The sequence below is a fragment of the Paramisgurnus dabryanus genome, chromosome 4, assembly GCF_030506205.2.
Source record: "Paramisgurnus dabryanus chromosome 4, PD_genome_1.1, whole genome shotgun sequence".
Taxonomy (NCBI): domain Eukaryota; kingdom Metazoa; phylum Chordata; class Actinopteri; order Cypriniformes; family Cobitidae; genus Paramisgurnus; species Paramisgurnus dabryanus.
Window position 1 is genome coordinate 51613629 of NC_133340.1, and position 20793 is coordinate 51634421.

Sequence of the window (20793 nt, forward strand, 5' to 3'; positions counted from 1 at the left end):
AAGAGAATGCTGAGAAATTTGAGAAAGAAAAAAGTTAACACTTTCCCTTTTCCCTGGCTGGAGAGACAATAGGGCTCATTTACATCTCATTTAGCTAAGCCATACCCCCTGTAAAGCCGTTTTGAGATACGTTCTAGCATCATATGTAGTATTTTATTACAGAAGTCCGAATGAACAACATGCAAAAATAAACAGGACTTTTACCTTTGTGGGGATCACAAGTCGAATCCAGTCTGTTTCAGATGTGTGAATCATCCAATGATTTTTGTCCAGAAATGCGTATAATCCGTGAAATATATAGTCTATTGTTTACATCAGAACTTCTGGTAATACAGTATAATATACAATTTGAGGACTATTTACATCGTAACATGTAAGGGTATATCAGATTACACTCCGGTATTTGCGTTCTGTTAAACACATGAACCCGCCTTCAAATTTTGAATTTAAAATAGGGTCTCTGTGCAACTTATGAGTTTGACTTCATGCTGCGCTGCAAGACGTCAAAGTACCGCGAGAGTGAGTCAAAATTAAACTACTCCCTAAGATTTCTTGAAGAGCTCTCGCGGTACTTTGACGTCATCCGACTGCGGCGCCCCATAAAGTCAATGACGCGGCTGACGTACGATGTGGCTGACTGTTATTTGTTCCGCCCCAGCTTCTTTTATCTTTCTTTTGTTTTGTGCGCCCGAGCTTCATTTACAGTCTGGGGAGACGCACGCTATAAGTTTGAAAAAATAAATAAAACTAAGCAAACATGTCTGAGGAACAGGGCAGCCGCGTCACCACAAGTCACGTGACTTCACGCTCGAGCCGGAAGAGAAGACAATGCTGAATAAAGTCGTAATTCTTGCTATTTTTGGACCAAACTGTATTTTCGATGCTTCACCACAATCTCACTGACCCACTGATGTCACATGGACTACTTTGATGATGTTTTTATTACCTTTCTGGACATGGAAGCCGTACATAGATTTTCAATGGAGGAAACAGAAAGCTCTCTGACTAAATTTAAAGTTAAAACATCTTAAACTGTGTTCCGAAGATGAACGGAGGTCTTCCGAGTTTAGAACGACATACGGGTAAGTCATTAATGACATTATTTTCAGTTTAGGGCGAACTATCCTTATTCAGTAGTCACGCTGTTCCCTTTGGGGGCGGGGGCAAAAACACAAGCTTATCCAGTATGTAAATATACACACAGACAATGACGCCCCCCGCTGCACGCTAGAATCTCTGGAAAAACAAGCCTATTTCAACCGCAAAATGTACGCTTTTAAATATACATAAACTGCTATCTCAAACATGGAGAGGCTTCTTCGTGATCTCAACTAACAGATTCTGCAATAAAACGAAAATCACAAATTTTGAAAAAAAAAATTTGATTCTCATTTTCTCGAAACTTGTGCTGCCGACTTGTGTCCCTGGTTTCCGTGACGGGTCACATTTGTTAAAATCAAGCATTTTAATGTCTTTTTCTTATTGATCTGTAAATACTCATGTTTTGTTGTTTTTTATGCTGTGATTTCCAAATATTTTGTGAAAATAAACCCCTTATTATATGAAAATAACATTGCTGTTATTTTTAAGATTTCACAAAAATATGTTAATTTGAATAAAATTTGGATTTTACGTCATAATCATTAAAAATGTTTAAAATGAGCATTCCTAGGCCATCTATCAAACAAAAACTAATCCATGCAGTTATTAAATGTCTTCTGGGTAAAGCAGTGGGATTTAAAAGGAAACATGTTTATTTCAAATTTTATACTGAGGTCATTTGGAAACGGATGTTTTTTGTCAGCTTTCTGCCTGATCTCAACTCTCTCATGAACATGCATGCTGCTGTAGTTTATGGAGTTTGAATTATAAATGTTTTCTTAAAAAAAGAACATTGCTTCACCTCAGAAGACAATAATAAAATGTATTAGTTTTTGAGGATAGATATGCTTTTGGGGCTTTTAACAAATTAACAAATAGTTTGTGAATTACAAACTTCAGCTCATTACTGGGCTTCAGCTCTTATGTCAGGTCTTTATCTAATCTGTCCTTCATGTTCTCTGCAGGTGGATAGTGGTTATAACTCTCATTCAGTGTGCACCACCAGCTTAATGGACACCCTCAGTTCAGACAGCCAGAGTAAGGAAATTCTGAACACGCACACTGCTGACGAAGGTCTATTTTACCCTAGATACACTAAACCAAAGGTAATATCACAAACTAAAGATCACATCAAGAAACATTTCCGAATTGTGTTGTCCACATTAGCCCAGTCTTATATTTAAAATACTGTTGACTGCTTAGAGACATTCAATTCTGTAAATTTTAATATACATTTACCAACTGAATACAGTGCATTTTGAAATTAAGTTGTAAACATTTTTTGTTCTACAGTTCTTTCCACCGCAGTGAGCATGAAGTACAAATCAGGACTTTGCACATTTTTTATCCTACTCCAACTCTGGGAAGACATGTAAAATACATCAATCAAGCTGTAAAATACTCATCATCTCAGAGGAAGTTTTTGAAAATAGTAGTATTCTTGTGTTGGAGCATTGTTTAAGTTTTTTTGTTATATATAATTGAACTATTTAGAGAATTATGTATTTCTTACTTTAGAAATCCTGCATGAGAATTTCAGTCTTTCTATTTTTTGTATGATTTTATGTATTGGAAAAGTTAATTGTACATGGCAAAAATTGGGATATGTAAAGTGGACATGGCAATTTCCTATAGCTTATTTTAAGTGTATTTTATAGTTTTATTTATGAATTTATTCAGAACCACTAATGAGCATATAAAGATGTCACAGTCTATGCAGCTAAACATATGGTATGGCATGTATATCTGAATTGTAATAAAGTGTCTTGATAAAAATTGGTACAGTGTTCTTGATCAGCAATGTTTGTTTAGCTTGCGGTTTCTTATGATTCAGCATAAAATGTACACTCACACTTTATCTGATTATACCTGCAAATATAGTAGTTTTTGTTTGGTGGGTTTCATTTGTTTTTGTTATTGGTTTATGCACTTATTGTTTTCCATAAATATATTCTGTCTCACAAAGCACTGAGAAGCACTGATAGTAGATCAATCTTCTTAGATTTGAGAGAGTCCAGCTGTCCTTTGCTACACCGAACAATAAGGTCATTGTGGTAGGCTTAAAGCGTCAAGAAACACTAACCAACTCTTTTTTTTTTTAGATTTTAACAAAGTTAGTTGTGTTACACATCATAGAAGACTAAGACTTTGTTCACACTGCACTGACTGCAGGCTGAAACGACCCAATTCCAATTCTTTTCATGACAGTCTGAACGACACAGATCCGATCTTTTCAAATGTGACCCAGGCCACTTGGGTATGTGGGGTCACAGATTTGATTAATATTTGGGGTGACAGCTCTATTCAGGCCAAACTCAAGGGCTCTTATCTGGCGGTTTACGAAAACATTTCCCGCAAAATGGCCGAGCGTGGTTACAGACGATCCTGGCTTCAATGCCAGCGAAACATTAAAAGCCTCTGAGCCAAATATAAGGAGGTTAAAGACTGGAACAAACCAAGTGGCCGTCAACGTATCACCTGTCCATTTTACGAAGAGTTGGACCACATTTTGGGGGATAAGGCCCAGCGTTCAGCCACTAGAACTGTTGGACAGCTGCTTTGTCCAAGAGGAGCCCGAGGAGGAGAGCCCAGGTCCTGCAGCTGTCGCGGCCAGCGTAGCTAGTCGCTCTTTCGGTGATACAGGTGGGTTATTTGCACATGGCTACTGTGACTTAAATTTATAACATTTGAAATACGATGTGTGACAGTTTGTTAAATGCATACACAGGTGATGGGACCCTTGTAGCTTTTTCGCCTTCTGCCTCTACCTGTGATGAAAGTTCTGCAGCAAGTGAAGATACATCTGTGAACAGCCATGCATCTTCCACACCCACTGCTTGTATGTTCTTGGCTGTATTTTGATCGTTTTCCAACTCAATTAACCTCTTAACCCCCACCTGAACCGAATACATTTTCTACAGTTTGTCATTACCCAAATCTAAAAGCTTCTTGGAAAAAAAGCAACGAAAATGCAACAAAAAAGTGAAAAAACATGACAAAATGAAAACGTGACAAAAAGAAATAAAAATATGATGAAAGTGCAACAAAAAAATTGACATATGAGTGATCATAAAAGTCAAAAAACTGATGGCAACACGACAATGTTAGAGCAGTTTTGTAGCTTTCAAATGAGGTGTTAGTCTGGTCTGTAGGCTGTAAACTTTTAGATTTGGGTAAAGCCCAAGAAAATGCACTCAGTTAAAGCGCGAGGTTGATAGAAGTCCTTGCAATTTTCGACCTAAACGTGATATGAAATTAATTTGTTTGAATTAAACGTTGAACTGGCTTCCACTCCTGAACACGTTAGTATTGTTTATAAATGGCCATAAATAATCATTATTACTAGATATAAACTGGAATGCTTGGTGTTTTACTGTAATACTAATAAAAAATTAAACATGGTAATCCTTATTTTGATCTGATTTTTTTTACAGCTACTACTTGTAAGAGCAGAAAAAGAAAATCAAAGATGGAGGCAACGCTGGAGGTGTTTGCTGACAAGATTACCAGTGCCCTTAAAGATGACGACACAGATCTTTTGTTGAAGATGCAAGCAGCTCAGGATGAGCATGGTAGTAAAATGTTCGCCATGATATCTCAGTTTATGGAGAGACCAATCCAGCCTCCACAGCCACCTTTCTACCAAGCACCAACTCAGCCCTCTCAGATTTACAACTCAATTCGTCCTCCTACTCATCATTCCACACGGTTTCCTGTGGCTTCCTCTCCATCTCCCACCCAGCCCCTGCCCTTTTTTCAAGATTTAAATCGACCACTGCCCTCCAATAATACACATCCTCATCTCACACAGTAATTTTTCCAGGCACTGGCAAATACTCAGGCTTTCGACAACTCAGGCTTTCAACAACGAGGATCATCAGCCACCTTTCCAGTCTAAAGATGATGAAACCCACTTTACAAGTTTATGAATGGTTCTAAAACATTAATGCCAGTCAGGGGCGTGTCTAGAGGGGGGGCATGGGGTGGCACCGGCCCCCCCTGGAATATGATTGGCCCCCCTGGTGCCCCCACTCCAATCTCATTGGGCCAACTAGATTTACTGTCAAACTGAAAATGCCCGCCGCACCATTGGACCAGAGAGCTGTCAATCACTGTTTGATATGAGACTCACGCGAAGAAGAAGCGAGCACAGTAGTTGCGCGTTTTTAAAACAGGAGGAAAGAGACACCACGACACCACTGCACCATTGGAACAGTTGTCAATCACTGTTTAATTTGAGACTCGTGCGAACGCGAAGAAGGAGCGGGCACCCCGCCACAGACTCAACACTGGCACAAATCAACACAAATCAAATAGATTTTTCATGATTACCATTTACATTTTATTTTACTATTTTAAACGGCTTTGTTCGCTGTTGCAAGTGCTCAGCAGTGCTCTTGCGTGCACGCTTTCTCACTGCTGCGTGCGGAACCTCGGCGTGCCTCTCTTACGACACTGAGTGAAGGAGTTAAAAGTTGGCGGTGTTTTCCACCTGGGTTCCTTCATGTACTTGTCTTTTCACATAAACGTTAACAGTCAACAGATGTTACTGACGAGCAGTGATGGGAAAATGGCGTTTTACGTAATTGCGTTACTTTTTTCAGTAACGAGTAATCAAATAAATTACTGTTTCCCCCGTTATAACGCCGTTATCGTTACTGACATTAAAATGCTGCGCTTTACTAAAATTGATCTTACTGTAGTGATTTTCAGCCGCGTATGCTCACTCTCTCAGCCAAACACTGTTTTTCTCTTGTGTGTGTTGTGAGAAACATAACGGATGATGATTGGCTTAATTTCCATCGGTAGCCAACCAGAGGCAAAGTTCACAAAAAGGCCCGCCCACACCCGCAGTCCAAGTCCGAGGAGCGAGCAGCAGTGTTAAAAAGTCTGAGCAACTTGGTCACTTTGTCGCTAGATTTAGCAACTTTCTATCACTTTAGCGACTTTATAGGACAAATCTAGCTATCTTTTCCGGCGTGGTTGGAGACTTTTGTAGACTGACATGAAAATACGCATCATTTTCTCTTCTCAACGAGCAGCGGTGCTGCTGCTGACCGTGCCCCATCTCAAAGCACTGACATGCAGCCCGGTCATCGCGCATCAATCACTCCGAAAACACCGGCGACAGGGCGATGGCAAGTACAACAAGCTCAAAGGTAGCGGTCGCAAACACGAAGTATAAAGCACTACTTTTCCATTGTTGCGGTGAAAGGCAAGAATGTTTGTGTAATGGGAAACATATGCCCATGAAGAAAAAGTCTCTCCACGTCTGTGGCAAGTAATTCTGATCTAATAAAGCACCTCACATCGTCACATGCTGCCATAAAATCAGTGATTTCTCTTTAGTATCCATTTTAGTCATTTAACATATTTAATTTTGTAAGGGGCATTCAAGTTATTTGAAATATTACATTTTTTTAAGTAACGCAATAATTACTTTTCCTGGTAATTAATTACTTTTATAATAATGTGACGCAGTTACTAACTCAGTTAGTATTTGTGAGAAGTAATTAGTAACTATAACTAATTACTTTTTTAAAGTAACGTTCCCAACACTGCTGACGAGAAGACGGTTGATCGAGTATCATGACTTAAAGGTTAGTAGTGTTTTCCCACACAGACACCAGTTCTCTGTGCACGACTCACAAGCTCTCACCCTCCCTATGGTGCGGTATGCGCGCGTAACAGTATATTTTTTAATTTGCGCTGAATTGTCTGCCCTATACGCGATCGACAATTAAACTATCACTCGCATTTAAATTTAAAGCGCTCATAAACACAACCAGATGAGAAGAGCAACCCTGCATGAGACACACAGGTAATCCGAAATCACCTCGTATCAGCTTAATGTAAATGTATGATGATTTTATCAGACAATGTTGCATTTAAATCAGGATTTTAGCAGTATAAAGTAACAGCTGGTTGCATTAAACACGAGGTGTTATTGGGTCGTGTTTAGGCACTATTTTAAACTCTTTCTTTATGTCTGACAACAGAACATATGTAAAAAATAGCATTCAGTTGTGTTACAATACAATAAAATAAACAATGGAAGTCAGATCAGACAGAGTAGAAAAACACATTTTTAAGTAGTCTAATATTTTCCCAAACGGTCCTGATATGTCAGAACGTTAACTAATACCAGCTACACGCAACTCTGTGTAATTTAGATAGCCTACTTAAAGGAATAGTTCACTTAATTTAAATGGTCATATACCTAAACTTCTTTCAAACCTGTATGAGTTTCTTTCTTCTGCTGAACACAAAAAAGAAGAGTTAAGAATGTCGGTAACCAAAATCAGTTGATGGATCCCATTGACTTCATATGTAGGAACAAAATAACATGGCAGTCAATGGGGTTCATCAACTTTCTGGCTACTAAATATATATTACCAAAATTGTTTATTTTGTGTTCAGCACTAGAAAAACTCATACAGGTTTGAAATAACTTTAGGATGAGTAAATTTTGACAATTTATTTAAAGTGAACTATTCTGGAACAGAACGGTGTTGTCTAATCCATGCAAAATACAAAACATTATTAATAGATTAATACCATCTATATTAGAGCACGTGCATTGCACAAGATTTTGGGAACCATGCTTAATATTTTCTAAACCAGTATTGAAAAGGAGGTTTAAGAGGGATGGTAGGTGGCTGGCTTGAGACCAGTGGCGGTGTCGGTAAGCAAACTGAAAAGCAAAGTGGGCGTGGCAATTGGACAGAGGAGAAACTTCCAAACAAGTATCTATTTTCATTTGAATTTTCTGATTGGCCCCCCTGACTGGTTATTGGTCCCCCCTGTGCCCCCCCATTTATAAAATCCTGGAATCGCCCCTGATGCCAGTTAATGATACAGTTTTGCACAATGTTCAGGTTGAAGTGTGAAGATTATTGATATGCAAGGTTATTTTGATTTGTTGATGGAAAATTGAATATGTTGCATTGTATTTGTTTGCACTATTATAGCCACACTGTTTTCTCTTAATAAAAAGGAAACCGCAATAGCAGAATTGAAAATGTTATTTAAAAACGTATTGCAGCTATTGTACAAATTCAGCAAAGGAGCACAAAACTAAACAAATAACTAATTTGCAACCTGGTCTCATGGGAAATACGTACCTCTGCACACAGTTTTGAAAAACAAACGTCCACTGGGGTCGCTAAAGAGAAGAACTCCATGTGACATTACATCAGGAGTTGCATTTAGAGGTCTGCACTCCCGCGGGACGGGACAAATTTTGAATGGTCATTGCGGGAGCGGACGGGATGATAGAGATCGCGATATGCATCGAATTTACCGTGCTTTACCACAGTAACAGTATATTTTGGCTACTGCGTGGTTTTTGCTAAAACGCGATATGCGTCGAATTGACCATGCTTTACCACAGTAACAGTATATTTTGGCTACTGCGTGGTTTTTGCTAAAACCTGATACACGTCGAATTTACCATGCTTTACCACAGTAACAGTATATTTCGGCTACTGCGTGGTTTTTGCTAAAACGCGATATGCGTCGAATTTACCATGCTTTACCACAGTAACAGTATATTTCGGCTACTGCGTGGTTTTTGCTTAAACGCGATCTGCGTCGAATGTACCATGCTTTAGCACAGTAACAGTATATTTCGGCTACTGCGTGGTTTTTGCTAAAACGCGATATGCGTCGAATTGACCATGCTTTACCACAGTAACAGTATATTTCGGCTACTGCGTGGTTTTTGCTTAAACGCGATATGCATCGAATTGACCATGCTTTACCACAGTAACAGTATATTTCAGCTACTGCGTGGTTTTTGCTGAAAGGCCATATGCGTCGAATTTACCATGCTTTACCACAGTAACACTATATTTCGGCTACTGCGTGGATTTTGCTAATACGCGATATGCTTCGAATTTACCATGCTTTACTACAGTAATGGTATATTTCGGCTACTGCTTGTTGTAGTTAAAACACGTTAAGCGTCTCATTTACCATGCCACAGTAACATTACATTTCGGCTACTGCGTGCTAAAACCCGATACGAGTCTCATTTACCATGCTTTACCACAGTAACAGTATATTTCAGCTACTGCGTGGTTTTTGCTAAAACGCGATATGCGTCGAATTTACCATGCTTTACCACAGTAACACTATATTTCGACTACTGCGTGGTTTTTGCTAAAACGCGTTATGCGTCGAATTTACCATGCTTTACCACAGTAACGGTATATTTCGGCTACTGCGTGGTTTGTAGTTATAACACGTTAAGCGTCGCATTTACCATGCTTTACCACAGTAACAGTATACTCTCACCTCAGGGTCCCCCTCCCAGAATGTTTTAGATGTCTTCATATATAAAACACTTGATTCAGTTCATTAGCTTGTTAGTGTGTTAATTAAGGAACGTTTTAAACATTCTAGAACAAGACTGATGAGTGGAATCAGGTGTTTCATATAAGGAGACATTTAAAACATTTTGGGAGGGGGGCCTTGAGGACTGAAGTTGGGAACCACTGACCTAAAGGATTATTGGTGACGTCACGCTGAACAGATCGTGCATCGTAGCTCCGTCGAGTTCATCATCTAAAAGCTTTTTTTTACCATCTTATTCCTATTTATATAATATAACTTATTAGTTTTACATAGGAATACTTTACCGTGACGATTATTAAGCAGTACTACCACGTGAAACTATTTATCACTAATAAACACCCAGTGTTAGCATATAGCCCGCTAGCATCCACACTGTGGAGGCTGAAGCTAGCATTTTCCGATCTAATGGCGGATTCATCTGATATATGCTTTTCTGACCTATCCTCACCTGAGCGGGAAGCTGTGGAGGAGTTGTTTCCCGGTTTTAGCAGATCCAAGGCGAGGTACAGCGCCCACTTCACCCTGCCTTCCGAGGTCCACAAGCGATCGAGGCGCGCAACAAACATGCATTCCACGCGATGCAGCTTCACGGACCGTGAACGACATGAAAGCGATCGGGAAGCTGTGGAGGAACCGCTGCCCGGCCTTCGCAGATTCAGCAAGCCAAACATCACCCTGGCCCCAGACGTTCGCAGGCGACCGAGGCGTGTCACAACCGAACACCCCACGCGATGCAGCTCCGGGGACCGCGTTCGGGTAAACGAAGACGCCATCGCCCAGCATGAAAGCGGTAAGACTCCGCTTGTTATTGTAACATGTACTACTTGCCACATGTATAGTTTAGCTTCTGCTGTTAGCATAGAGGGGTTTACATGCACTAAGTGTATTGAAGTATTAAGGTTAACTGAGAAGGTTGCTGAACTAGAATCGCGCATCCGAACGCTAGTTGAGGATAGCAAAACCGCTAATGTTACTGTCGCAAATAATCTATCGAGCGAAAAGACTAATGGCTCGGTTCCGACATCAGATGCTAATATAAATATTACAAATACTGTATCGAGCGCGCATAGTGTTTATCAAAATACACATGGCTCGGTTCCGTCATCAGAGTCAAGTCGGCGGTCAAACTGGGTGACTGTTAGGCGGCATAGTCATATAAGGCGTCCTTCTAAGACCCATAACGTAACGACAATTTCTAACAGATTCGATCCCCTAAGGAGTATACCAGCTGAAACACCTTTTAAAAGTGCCCTGGTCATTGGAGATTCTATACTCAGGAACACTAACATTGAGGCACCAAACACCATAGTCGACTGTTTACCGGGAGCCAGAACGTCTGACATTAGATCCAAACTGTGTACAAAGTGCTGGCTAATGCTAAGCGGAAGTTTTCTAAGATTGTTATTCACGCCGGCACGAATGACACTAAAAATCTGATCAATAGTCTTAATTCTGATATAGTCTGACTATCCAGGGCCCAGGTCAGGAAACAGACGGATCGGCTTAACCGTCCATCTGTTAGCTGCCGTGATATGTCAAGACCACTTATATCCCAGCACTTCGAGTCAATCTTACCGAAATATCAGCACATTTCAACTGTATCTGTTCCCCGAACAAATAAATACAGGGCACCGCTTGTTACATCTGGTACAAATCTGATTCAAATAAAATTAGAAAACAATACATTAACAGATGAATCTCGAATCTTAAAATTCGGCCTTCTTAACATTAGGTCGCTTACCAATAAAGAACCTATTGTCAATGAAATAATTACAGACCAAAACTTAGATGTACTCTGTTTAACAGAAACCTGGCTTAAAGCAGACGACTACATTAGTTTAAATGAATCCACCCCACAAGACTATTATTATAAACACAAACCTCGATTAAAGGGGAGAGGGGGTGGTGTAGCTACAATATACAACACAATGTTTAAAGTAAACCAAAAATCTGAGCTAAAATTTAAATCATTTGAAGTAATGTTGTTAAATATGGAAATAACTGATCGTAACCACAAACAGCTTTCTTTTGCTTTAGCGACAATCTATAGACCACCGGGCCACCATGCAGATTTCCTTAATGAAATAGCAGATTTCCTATCTGAGCTTGTAGTCACTGTAGATAAAGCTCTTATTGTTGGTGATTTTAATGTCCATGTGGACAACCCAAAAGACGCATTAGGACGTGCGTTTATAGATGTTCTAAATTCTCTCAATATTAGACAAAACGTGACAGGGCCAACGCATACTCGTAATCACACATTAGACTTAATTCTGTCACTCGGACTCAATATTAATGACGTCGAAATATCACCTCAGAGTGATGCAGTTTCTGACCATTACCTTGTGTCATACACTGTACTTCTAGATAGGATCACTCAATCTACAACATGCTACCGACTAGCCAGAACAATAATTTCCACCACTAAAGATAGCTTTATTAGCACTCTTCCAGACCTGTCCCAAATGAAACATGTAGCAGATAACTGTGACGATCTAGATATTGAAATAGAAAACCTAAACAATGTCTGTTCTAACACATTGGATGCCGTTGCTCCCATTCGAAAAAAGAGATTCAAAGAAAAACCGCCAGCTCCATGGTATGACCATCACACAGCAGCCCTTAAAAAGGCAGCTAGAAAAATGGAAAGAAATTATAGAAGCACAAAGTTAGAAGTATGGCGCGCAGCATGGAAACAGAGTGTTAAACACTACAGACAGGCTATTAAAACCGCCAGATCTACATACCTTAGCAAGCTTATAAATGAGAATCATAATAACCCTCGTTTCCTCTTTAGCACAGTTGCGAAACTGACTAGAAACAAAGAACAAACAGAAACCAATAGTAAACTTCAACACAATAGTAACGACTTCATGAACTTCTTTTCTAACAAAATTTCGGCTATTAGGGAAAACATCGTAGCTACCCAGGCAGCCACCACTCTACCCATTAGTTCACTTAACACTAGACTACCATACGAACATCTTGATTCATTTAAACCTACTACAATAGATGAGCTCTCCAAACTAGTCACATCATCCAAATCATCGTCCTGTATATTAGACCCCGTTCCCACAAAACTACTTAAAGAAGTATTCCCTGTAGTGTCAACCCCGGTTCTAAATATCTTTAACTCATCGCTAGAAATAGGATACGTTCCAACAGCTTTCAAACTAGCAGTTATTAAACCGCTGATTAAAAAACCACAGCTTGACCAAGGAGAACTTAATAACTTTAGACCAATCTCAAATCTCCCTTTTCTTTCGAAAATATTAGAAAAGGTAGTGGCAAGCCAGTTACGCACATTCTTGACAAATAATAGTACATATGAAAAGTTCCAATCAGGATTCAGGCCCCACCATAGCACAGAGACAGCGTTGCTTAGAGTTACAAATGACCTCCTATTAACATCCGATCGTGGTGAAATCTCAATTCTTATATTACTAGACCTTAGTGCAGCCTTTGACACAATAGATGACAGAATCGTACTCAATAGACTAGAAAACTATGTTGGTATCAGTGGTCAGGCGCTAGCCTGGTTTAGGTCATATCTAACCAATCGCTATCACTTTGTTTATGTAAATGAGGAAGAGTCATATCACTCCCTGGTTAAATACGGTGTACCGCAGGGATCAGTTTTAGGTCCTATCCTGTTCTCGTTATACATGTTACCCCTAGGAGACATTATCAGGAAACATAACATAAATTTTCACTGCTATGCGGATGATACCCAGCTTTACATCTCCTCGCATCCCAGCGAAACACACACGTTTTCTAAGCTAAAAGACTGCATTAGCGATGTTAGTGACTGGATGGCACATAACTTTCTTAAGCTCAACTCCAATAAGACAGAGGTACTTATTATTGAACCAAATCGCTACAAACATAATATGTCAGATTACAAATTGCACATAGATGGCTGTACTGTGGTGCCATCTTCCACGGTTAGGAACTTAGGTGTGATGTTCGACAGCAACTTATCCTTTGATAGTCATATCGCCAACGTCTGCCGCACAGCATTCTTCCATCTTAGAAATATCTCAAAAATACGCCATATACTGTCTACATCTGACGCAGAGAAGCTTATTCATGCTTTTATGACCTCTAGAATAGACTATTGTAACTCGCTACTCGGGGGATGCCATTCAAATCAGGTCAACAAGCTTCAGCTAGTTCAAAACGCTTCTGCAAGGGTACTTACTCGATCTAAGAAGTATGACCACATAAGCCCAATTCTGGCATCTTTACACTGGCTACCAGTTAAATATCGCATCCAATTTAAAATATCACTAATCACCTACAAAGCTTTAAATGGCTTAGCACCCTCATATCTTAGAGAATTACTATCAGAATACAATCCATCACGCACACTACGGTCGCAAAATTCTGGCCTATTGATTATCCCTAGACTATCAAAAGTGTCTAAAAGTGGAAGATCCTTTTCCTACTTAGCCCCTAAGCTCTGGAATGATTTACCAACCGATGTCCGAGAATCAGACACAGTCGATCATTTTAAATCTAGACTTAAAACTTTTCTCTTCAACAAAGCATTCGCATAATTTGTCTAGTAAAGGTTCTTAACTCGCAATAGTTATTTTCACGGAACAAAGCACTCACGGTCATAACACAGACCAACCAAATAAATAAATAAAAACCTTTTCTGCATGAACACTTAAAATGAATTGCATTAAATAGTTTGCCACCGTCTGCCACTGAACCTGCATTAACGACGACAGTGGGGCTTCCGGCCTTAGTCAAACGGTTTGGCACGTATGGTCGGGTTGCGATTTTGGTGCTTTCGTGTGTCTTGTGAATAGTATGCCATACATACCCGTTTGCCACTGAACCTGCATTAACGACGACAGTGGGGCCTCCAGCCTTAGTCAAATGGGTTGGCACGTATGGTCGGGTTGCGATTTTGGCGCTATCGTAAGTCTTATGAATAGTATGCCATACAGACCCGTTTGCCACTGAACCTGCATTAACGACGACAGTGGGGCCTCCAGCCTTAGTCAAACGGGTTGGTATGTATGGTCGGGTTGCGTTTTTCGCGCTTTCATGTGTCTTGTGAATAGTATGCCATACAGACCCGTTTGCCACTGAACCTGCATTAACGACGACAGTGGGGCCTCCAGCCTTAGTCAAACGGGTTGGCACGTATGGTCGGGTTGCGATTTTGGCGCTATCGTAAGTCTTATGAATAGTATGCCATACAGACCCGTTTGCCACTGAACCTGCATTAACGACGACAGTGGGGCTTCCGGCCTTAGTCAAACGGGTTAACACGTATGGTCGGGTTGCGATGTTTTTGGCGTTTTCTCCTGGTCCTGTAAATGGCATACAATATAGACCCGTTTGCCACTGAACCTGCATTAACGACGACAGTGGGGCTTTAGGCCTTAGTCAAACGGGTCGTCAGGTTTCATTTTCTCTTAAAGATCGGAAGGTGACCCTTATTTACCATATATACCCTCGCATTGGGCCCCCAATTTGCTAAATCCTCAACTGTGGATAACATAATTATGCCGCAATATTTAGTCTGTCTGGAACTAAGCTGAGTTAAACCACATCACTGTGTGACACTTCAATACATATGAACGGCCGCTACGCTAATACGATTTTGTTTTTCTCTCCCTGTCTCGTCCTCGACCCGAGGACGAGACAAACAGACCCAGTCCCGGTAGATGTGAAAGTCGGCACACCTCTGATCTACTGGCTGTCCTTCAACGTTATGCCCAGCTGATACCTGACCAACGATCACCGGCAGAACCGCTTAATCTACGCTAAATCTCCATTTCCGTTCTCCCAAGGGTTTTTCCCTCCTAGGACTTATTTTTCCTCGGATAAAAGCCCGGGGGTTTTTTTTTCTCCTAGGGGGTTTTTCACCCCGGGGAGGCAGCCTTTTTGGGCTTTACCTAGCTTCCTCTTCTATACGTTGCTTTAGTAATATGTGCAATTATAATATTGAGTCATAGCCGCAGCAAATTTAACTGCTCATGCTATCATGTATTTTGTTGTGCTATCTGTCGTTTTCTGTGCTTTTCACTGCTTCTATTTATGTAAAGCTGCTTTGAAACAATTGACTTTTGTGAAAAGCGCTATATAAATAAAATTGAATTGAATTGACACGGTAGGTACTTCTCAGGTAACTGACTCGTCGTTCTCCTCCTTTAGAGGGCTCGGGGCTGTAACACAAATCACACTTCACCTTTAACTGTGATTTTCTTACTTGCAGGTGGCTGGTAGCAGTGGATACGGTAGGTACTTCTCAGGTGACGGACTCGTCGTTCTCCTCCTTTAGAGGGCTCAGGGCTGTAACACAAATCACACTTTCTCCTTTAACTGTGCTTTTCTTACTTGCAGGTGGCTGGTAGCAGTGGATACGGCAGTTACTTCTCAGGTAACTGACTCGTCGTTCTCCTCCTTTAGAGGGCTCAGGGCTGTAACACAAATCACACTTTCTCCTTTAACTGTGCTTTTTCTCTACTTACAGGTGTTGAACAGGCGATGGGTACGGTGAGTAGTAGGTCAGTAATCTTCCTTTCCCGGGGCCTTAGTCAGAGAAGATACGTGCAGTCACCGCCGAGCCGAACGCTGCCCTCTTCTTCCCATGCGTGGGAATTGCTGGACTCAGAACAGGGGCGTACCTTTGAAGAGGCTCCGTGACAGGCAGTTAGTAGCTGATTAAGCTTCAGCAATGCGATAACTTCACTCACAGGCAAGACAACACTCTGTATGGTACTCACATGTGATCATTACTTCCTGTACCCTCTTTCCACCGTCACCACCGCAATACACGTTGCCCGGGCCGGAGACTTTGTAGTGTCTCACCAGCCTCCACACTCAGGGTTATTTGACAGCGTATGATAGGCTGACTCTTCGCTCGCCACACAGCGTCTTCTTCGTTCGAATATAGCCGACTCCAACCAATGGTAGCTTCTGACAACAAGTACACAGCACTTCACTGCAATACAATCACGTGAACACACTCACTCTGTAAATCTAAACTCACCCACGACACACTTGGTGAACAAATAAGGTCAGGCCATGGGTCTTTTGTGGGGTCGGTTGAAGAATCCGCGGGGCACTGCAACGAAGAAGCCAGAGGTTTAAAAGAGTAGCTGATGCCAAATTCCCAGTGGTGTTGCGTTCCCGGCTCTCCCACCGCTCCGTTCCGTGATGGGGCCGCTACGTCTGTTGCTACAACTCACACATGAATCAACTGGTATACTTCATATACACATAACACTTTTACACCTTCGGTACTCACAAATGGTGAATATTACTTCCTCTCTGCGTCTCTTTAGCTCCCCCACCGTTCGGTTTTTCCTTTGTGTATCACGTAGTTCAGTAACTGTTGTAAAAGAATTTCCACATACACTTCTATATGTCAAGCGAGTCAGACATCTTACATACAACAGGGGTTTAAATCATACTCAGCCCAGCCAAAGATTGATCCGTCTTGATGTCCCAGACACTTGCTTGTTACTCCAATACAATATTCCTAATGCACAGCCCACCAAACAGCCAAACTGCACCGCCACAATACACAGCCAAACCGTACCGCCACAATCCACAGCAAAACTGAACTTCTCTGTGGGACTCCTTAGATAAACGTCCTCCTCCCTCCTGTCGGCTCCTTCAGCCGTCTTCTTTCCGTTCGCATAGCGATCCCCGGATCAACGGCGCCTTCTAAGGAGTGGACGTTTTAATCCGCCCTTGGCGGAGCGGAGCGTTTCCACAGTCAACTCTTTCCCCGAAATCCACTGCACACTAACCTTCGTTTTCAGGTCCTCTTTATCCTCCTTCTATCCGTCTCTTTCTCCAATCACAGATCGCTGCGTTTATTTGTTAGACCTGGGTCTCGTTTGCCTAATTTCCTTCGCTGTGTTTTCCAGGAAGTCCGGTGTTCCCGTTTTTACCTCCGGGTGGGAAACCTTCCGGTCGGAACCAATCTTCTGTGTTTTTGGTTCCGCCCCCGGAAATCGTCACCTTGTGACACATATATGCTTTTAGCAAAGTAACTGTACTAATTTGCTGTATTCCGTTAAAGCACAGTAAGACAAACCCTTGCCATGGTTAAAACACAGTCACTGTAGTTTAGCCTTTTAATTTGTAATAAAAACAAAGCTATCACAACAATTACCTATCTTTTAATACCTTTCATGTCCAATCATTGTTTTTGTCTTGCAGTTACTCCATATCAGTCATTTGATGGACAGTGGGCAACCAAATAAAAAATATGGCAATTTCTGCAAAATTATTAATTCTGTAGACTTGCTTGTAAGTTTCATTTATTTCAATATTAATAAATAAATACTCATATTTACACTACATACTTATTTATTGTATACATATATAAATGCAGTACAAATGAGGTAAATAGTACAAATGCAGTAAAAACCCCAGCTAAAATTCCGGGGGGGGTTTTCTCCTAGGGGGTTTTTCAACCCGGGGAGGCAGCCTTTTTGGGCTTAACTTCTATACGTTACATTAGTAATACGTTTGCTTATAATGTTGATTTATAGCCGCAGCAAATTTAGCTGCTTGTGCTATCGTGTATTATGTTATGCTATCTGTCGATTTTCTGTGCTTTTCACTACATCTATTATGTAAAGCTGCTCTGATACAATTACCAAATTGTGAAAAGCGCTATATAAATAAAATCGAATTGAATTGAAAAGAGAATAGTTGTTTGTTTGACTGGATACTCTGGTTTTGTCTATTTTGTTTTCTCTTCTCAGCTCCAGAAGTTGGAAATACTTGGTGTCTTACCAATGCTATTTATAACTTTGCAAAGAGGCCTGCACCACTCTACCAAAATTTAAGGTAAAAAACGTATTCAGAGCCATCTTTTAATACCTGTCATGTAGCGACTATATGAGGCTGTTTTTGGAGGTTGGCCCACGTATTTATACATTTTACTACCTATTAGCTTGTTTACCTACATGTTTACCCTTGACCCTCCAGAAAATGTTGGTTGTATGATGTTTTAGTAATTGTTTATTAATTATATGGTTTAACTCATGGCAATGTGGGCGTCATAACTCAATGTAACACTAATTTGACTTTTTCATTATACACTATTGTTTTTAATTGATATGTCTAATGGTTCTCTGCAATTTTCTACAGGTTGCCCCACCACTATTGTCAGCGACCCCACCATTACAGACAGAGACCCCACCGTTGCGGCCGAAGACCCCGCCTCTCCAGTCAGCGACCCCACCACTGTGGCCAGAGACCCTGCCATTACCATCAGAGGCCCCACCACTACAATCAGCCACCCTGTCACTACAGTCAGCGTTCCCGCCACTGTGGCCAGAGACTGCACCACTACCATCAGAGGCCCTGCAACTACTGTCAGCAGCCCCGACACTGCGGCCAGAGACCACGGCTGTGGTAAATTCCTTTTATTTTAATATTGATAGTTGCTAAATTAAATCCACTTCAGTTTACTGGTTATTGGTTATTTAAACGTTCATGGACCCCATTCACTTCCATGGTAGGAAAAAAGAATACTATGAAAGTAAATGTCCACAAATGGTTTGGTTACAAACATTTCTCAAAATATCTTCCTTTGTTTTCATCAGAACAAAGAAGTTTATACATGTTTGTAACAACATGAGAGCGATTAAATGATGACAGAATTGTCATTTTAAGGTGAACTATCCTTTAAATAGTGTGCTACAGGTATGGTGTATTTTTGTAGCCTAACCCAGAACTTAGCGGGGCACTGGTTCCCCCACTAAAAAGCCTATTCATATTTGAATCAAAAGTCTATGGGAAAATGAATGGGCTTTTTAGAGAGGGAAACATTGTACTGCTAACTTCCGGGTTAGCCTACAAAAGTAGGTCACCCCTGCTGTTTTTTTAAACAATACTGTGTACAACTAAATAGTTTTTTCCTTTATAGTGGCAAGAAGTTCCTGGGTGTCTGAGGATGCTGTGCAGTACTATGTGTCTGTTTAAATACATGCCATTATACATATCAATACAGTATTTGTCATCATAGAAAGTTATTCTATAAATTTTGTTTAACACTTTAGTTTGTCTTATTCTTGAAAGTCTGTTTTGTCAAAATTGATTGATATTTAGATATAGAAATCAGGGGAAGAAATCAGTTTTGTTGTCAACACATCTTCACATGTTGTTGTTACAGTAAAGTGTGGTGAATACTATGCATTAAAGATGTTTATATACAACATTTTATAAATGAGTTCTTGTGATGTTTTTTATTATTTCATAATTGATTTGGATAAAAAGGAAATACCAATTTTCTTCTTCTAGAAATGAATATTAATCAGATTTAAGACAATAATGTGCTAACATACTACCTACATGAACTCTGAACCTTGTTGTTATATTGAGTGGCCTGGTAAACAATGAAGTTTTACATGTCTACTGAATGTTTACATGGTTGTCTTTATTTACCATCATCCCTGTACTCTTGATTTTGTTCTACAGATCATGCTAATAAAATAAATGATGAAACCTATTTTAAATGGGCATTGCTGTGGTTGTTGTTTTTATGGGGGGTGGGGTTTGTCTTCTTAAGACACTTGGTATTAAGTTATTTGCTGGTTTGACAGCACAGACACTGTCATGTAATAGTAAAGCTGGAACTGAGGTGATAATAACACCATTGTCTTTTTAGAATTGCTTTTAGCTGATTAAAATGTTTTATGATTGGTAAACCTTACATGGCTATGTTAACTTTTAAATTGCTCCAGCTAAATTCACACTATATCTTCTGACTATAGAAATTGTTTTGTAATTGATCTTTACCTCATTGATTGCTATTTTTTAACTACTTTAAAAAATATTTAGTATAAAAATAAGGGTGACCTGATGACTTATCCTGTTATGACAATGAATTGCATAAGTATTTGCAATTTTCTCATTGCCATTTTGTAAAAAAATATATATAAACAAAAATCTGTGGCCTAGCCATATTGTTTATTTCAACTTTACTGACAAATACATCATATAAATTCACAAAACACCATAAAAAACCTAATGTGATCTTAAAGTAGGAATACTCTAAGAGGAATAAATTCACAAAAGCTGACACTGGGGTGGTGCCCTTTCAGAAACTACACAGAGTACCTAAGGAGTGCATATGGGTAAATATTGGTACCAAATGTGGATAAATCTGTGGGCATTGGTCTTGGAGGGCCACTGTCCTGCAAAGTTTAGCTTCAACCCTAATCAAACACACCTGAATGACACTTCAACTTCATCCTGCAGTCTTTGATTAGATTTTTTAGGTGTGGTTAATTAGGGTTGGAGCTACACTTTGCAGGACCAGGAATGCCCACCACTGGGACCTTTTAA

At 40.3% G+C, this 20793-nt stretch overlaps 3 protein-coding genes across 4 annotated transcripts in view; all 3 read left to right on the top strand.

Moving 5' to 3' along the window:
* Positions 1-2607, top strand: part of bora (bora aurora kinase A activator) — a 161963-nt gene extending 159356 nt beyond the window's left edge. The window contains exons 9-10 of the mRNA XM_065295801.1: positions 2067-2207; positions 2395-2607. Coding sequence (XP_065151873.1) covers positions 2067-2207; positions 2395-2412 — 159 coding nt within the window. The 3' untranslated portion in view covers positions 2413-2607. The remainder of the gene's footprint in view (positions 1-2066; positions 2208-2394) is intronic.
* An 82-nt stretch (positions 2608-2689) lies between these two features.
* On the top strand, positions 2690-9512 carry LOC135786113 (uncharacterized). The gene is made up of 4 exons (XM_065295812.2): positions 2690-2708; positions 3400-3744; positions 3830-3940; positions 4536-9512. The coding sequence occupies exons 1-4, from the start codon at positions 2690-2692 to the stop codon at positions 4913-4915; spliced, it is 855 nt and encodes a 284-aa protein (XP_065151884.1). The 3' UTR covers positions 4916-9512.
* Positions 9513-9634: 122 nt separating this feature from the next.
* LOC135786091 (uncharacterized) lies at positions 9635-19959 on the top strand. 2 transcript variants are annotated; one of them, XR_010546839.2, is made up of 6 exons: positions 10929-15716; positions 15823-15859; positions 15953-17742; positions 18204-18288; positions 18592-18858; positions 19373-19959. XR_010546839.2 is itself a non-coding variant. In XM_073814434.1 (5 exons), the coding sequence occupies exon 1, from the start codon at positions 9865-9867 to the stop codon at positions 10894-10896; it is 1032 nt and encodes a 343-aa protein (XP_073670535.1). In that variant the 5' UTR covers positions 9635-9864; the 3' UTR covers positions 10897-15859; positions 15953-17742; positions 18204-18288; positions 18592-18858; positions 19373-19959. The 2 variants fall into 2 exon arrangements, 1 of the variants encoding a protein (XP_073670535.1); XM_073814434.1 differs by having other exon boundaries at positions 9635-15859.
* Positions 19960-20793: the final 834 nt, after the last annotated feature.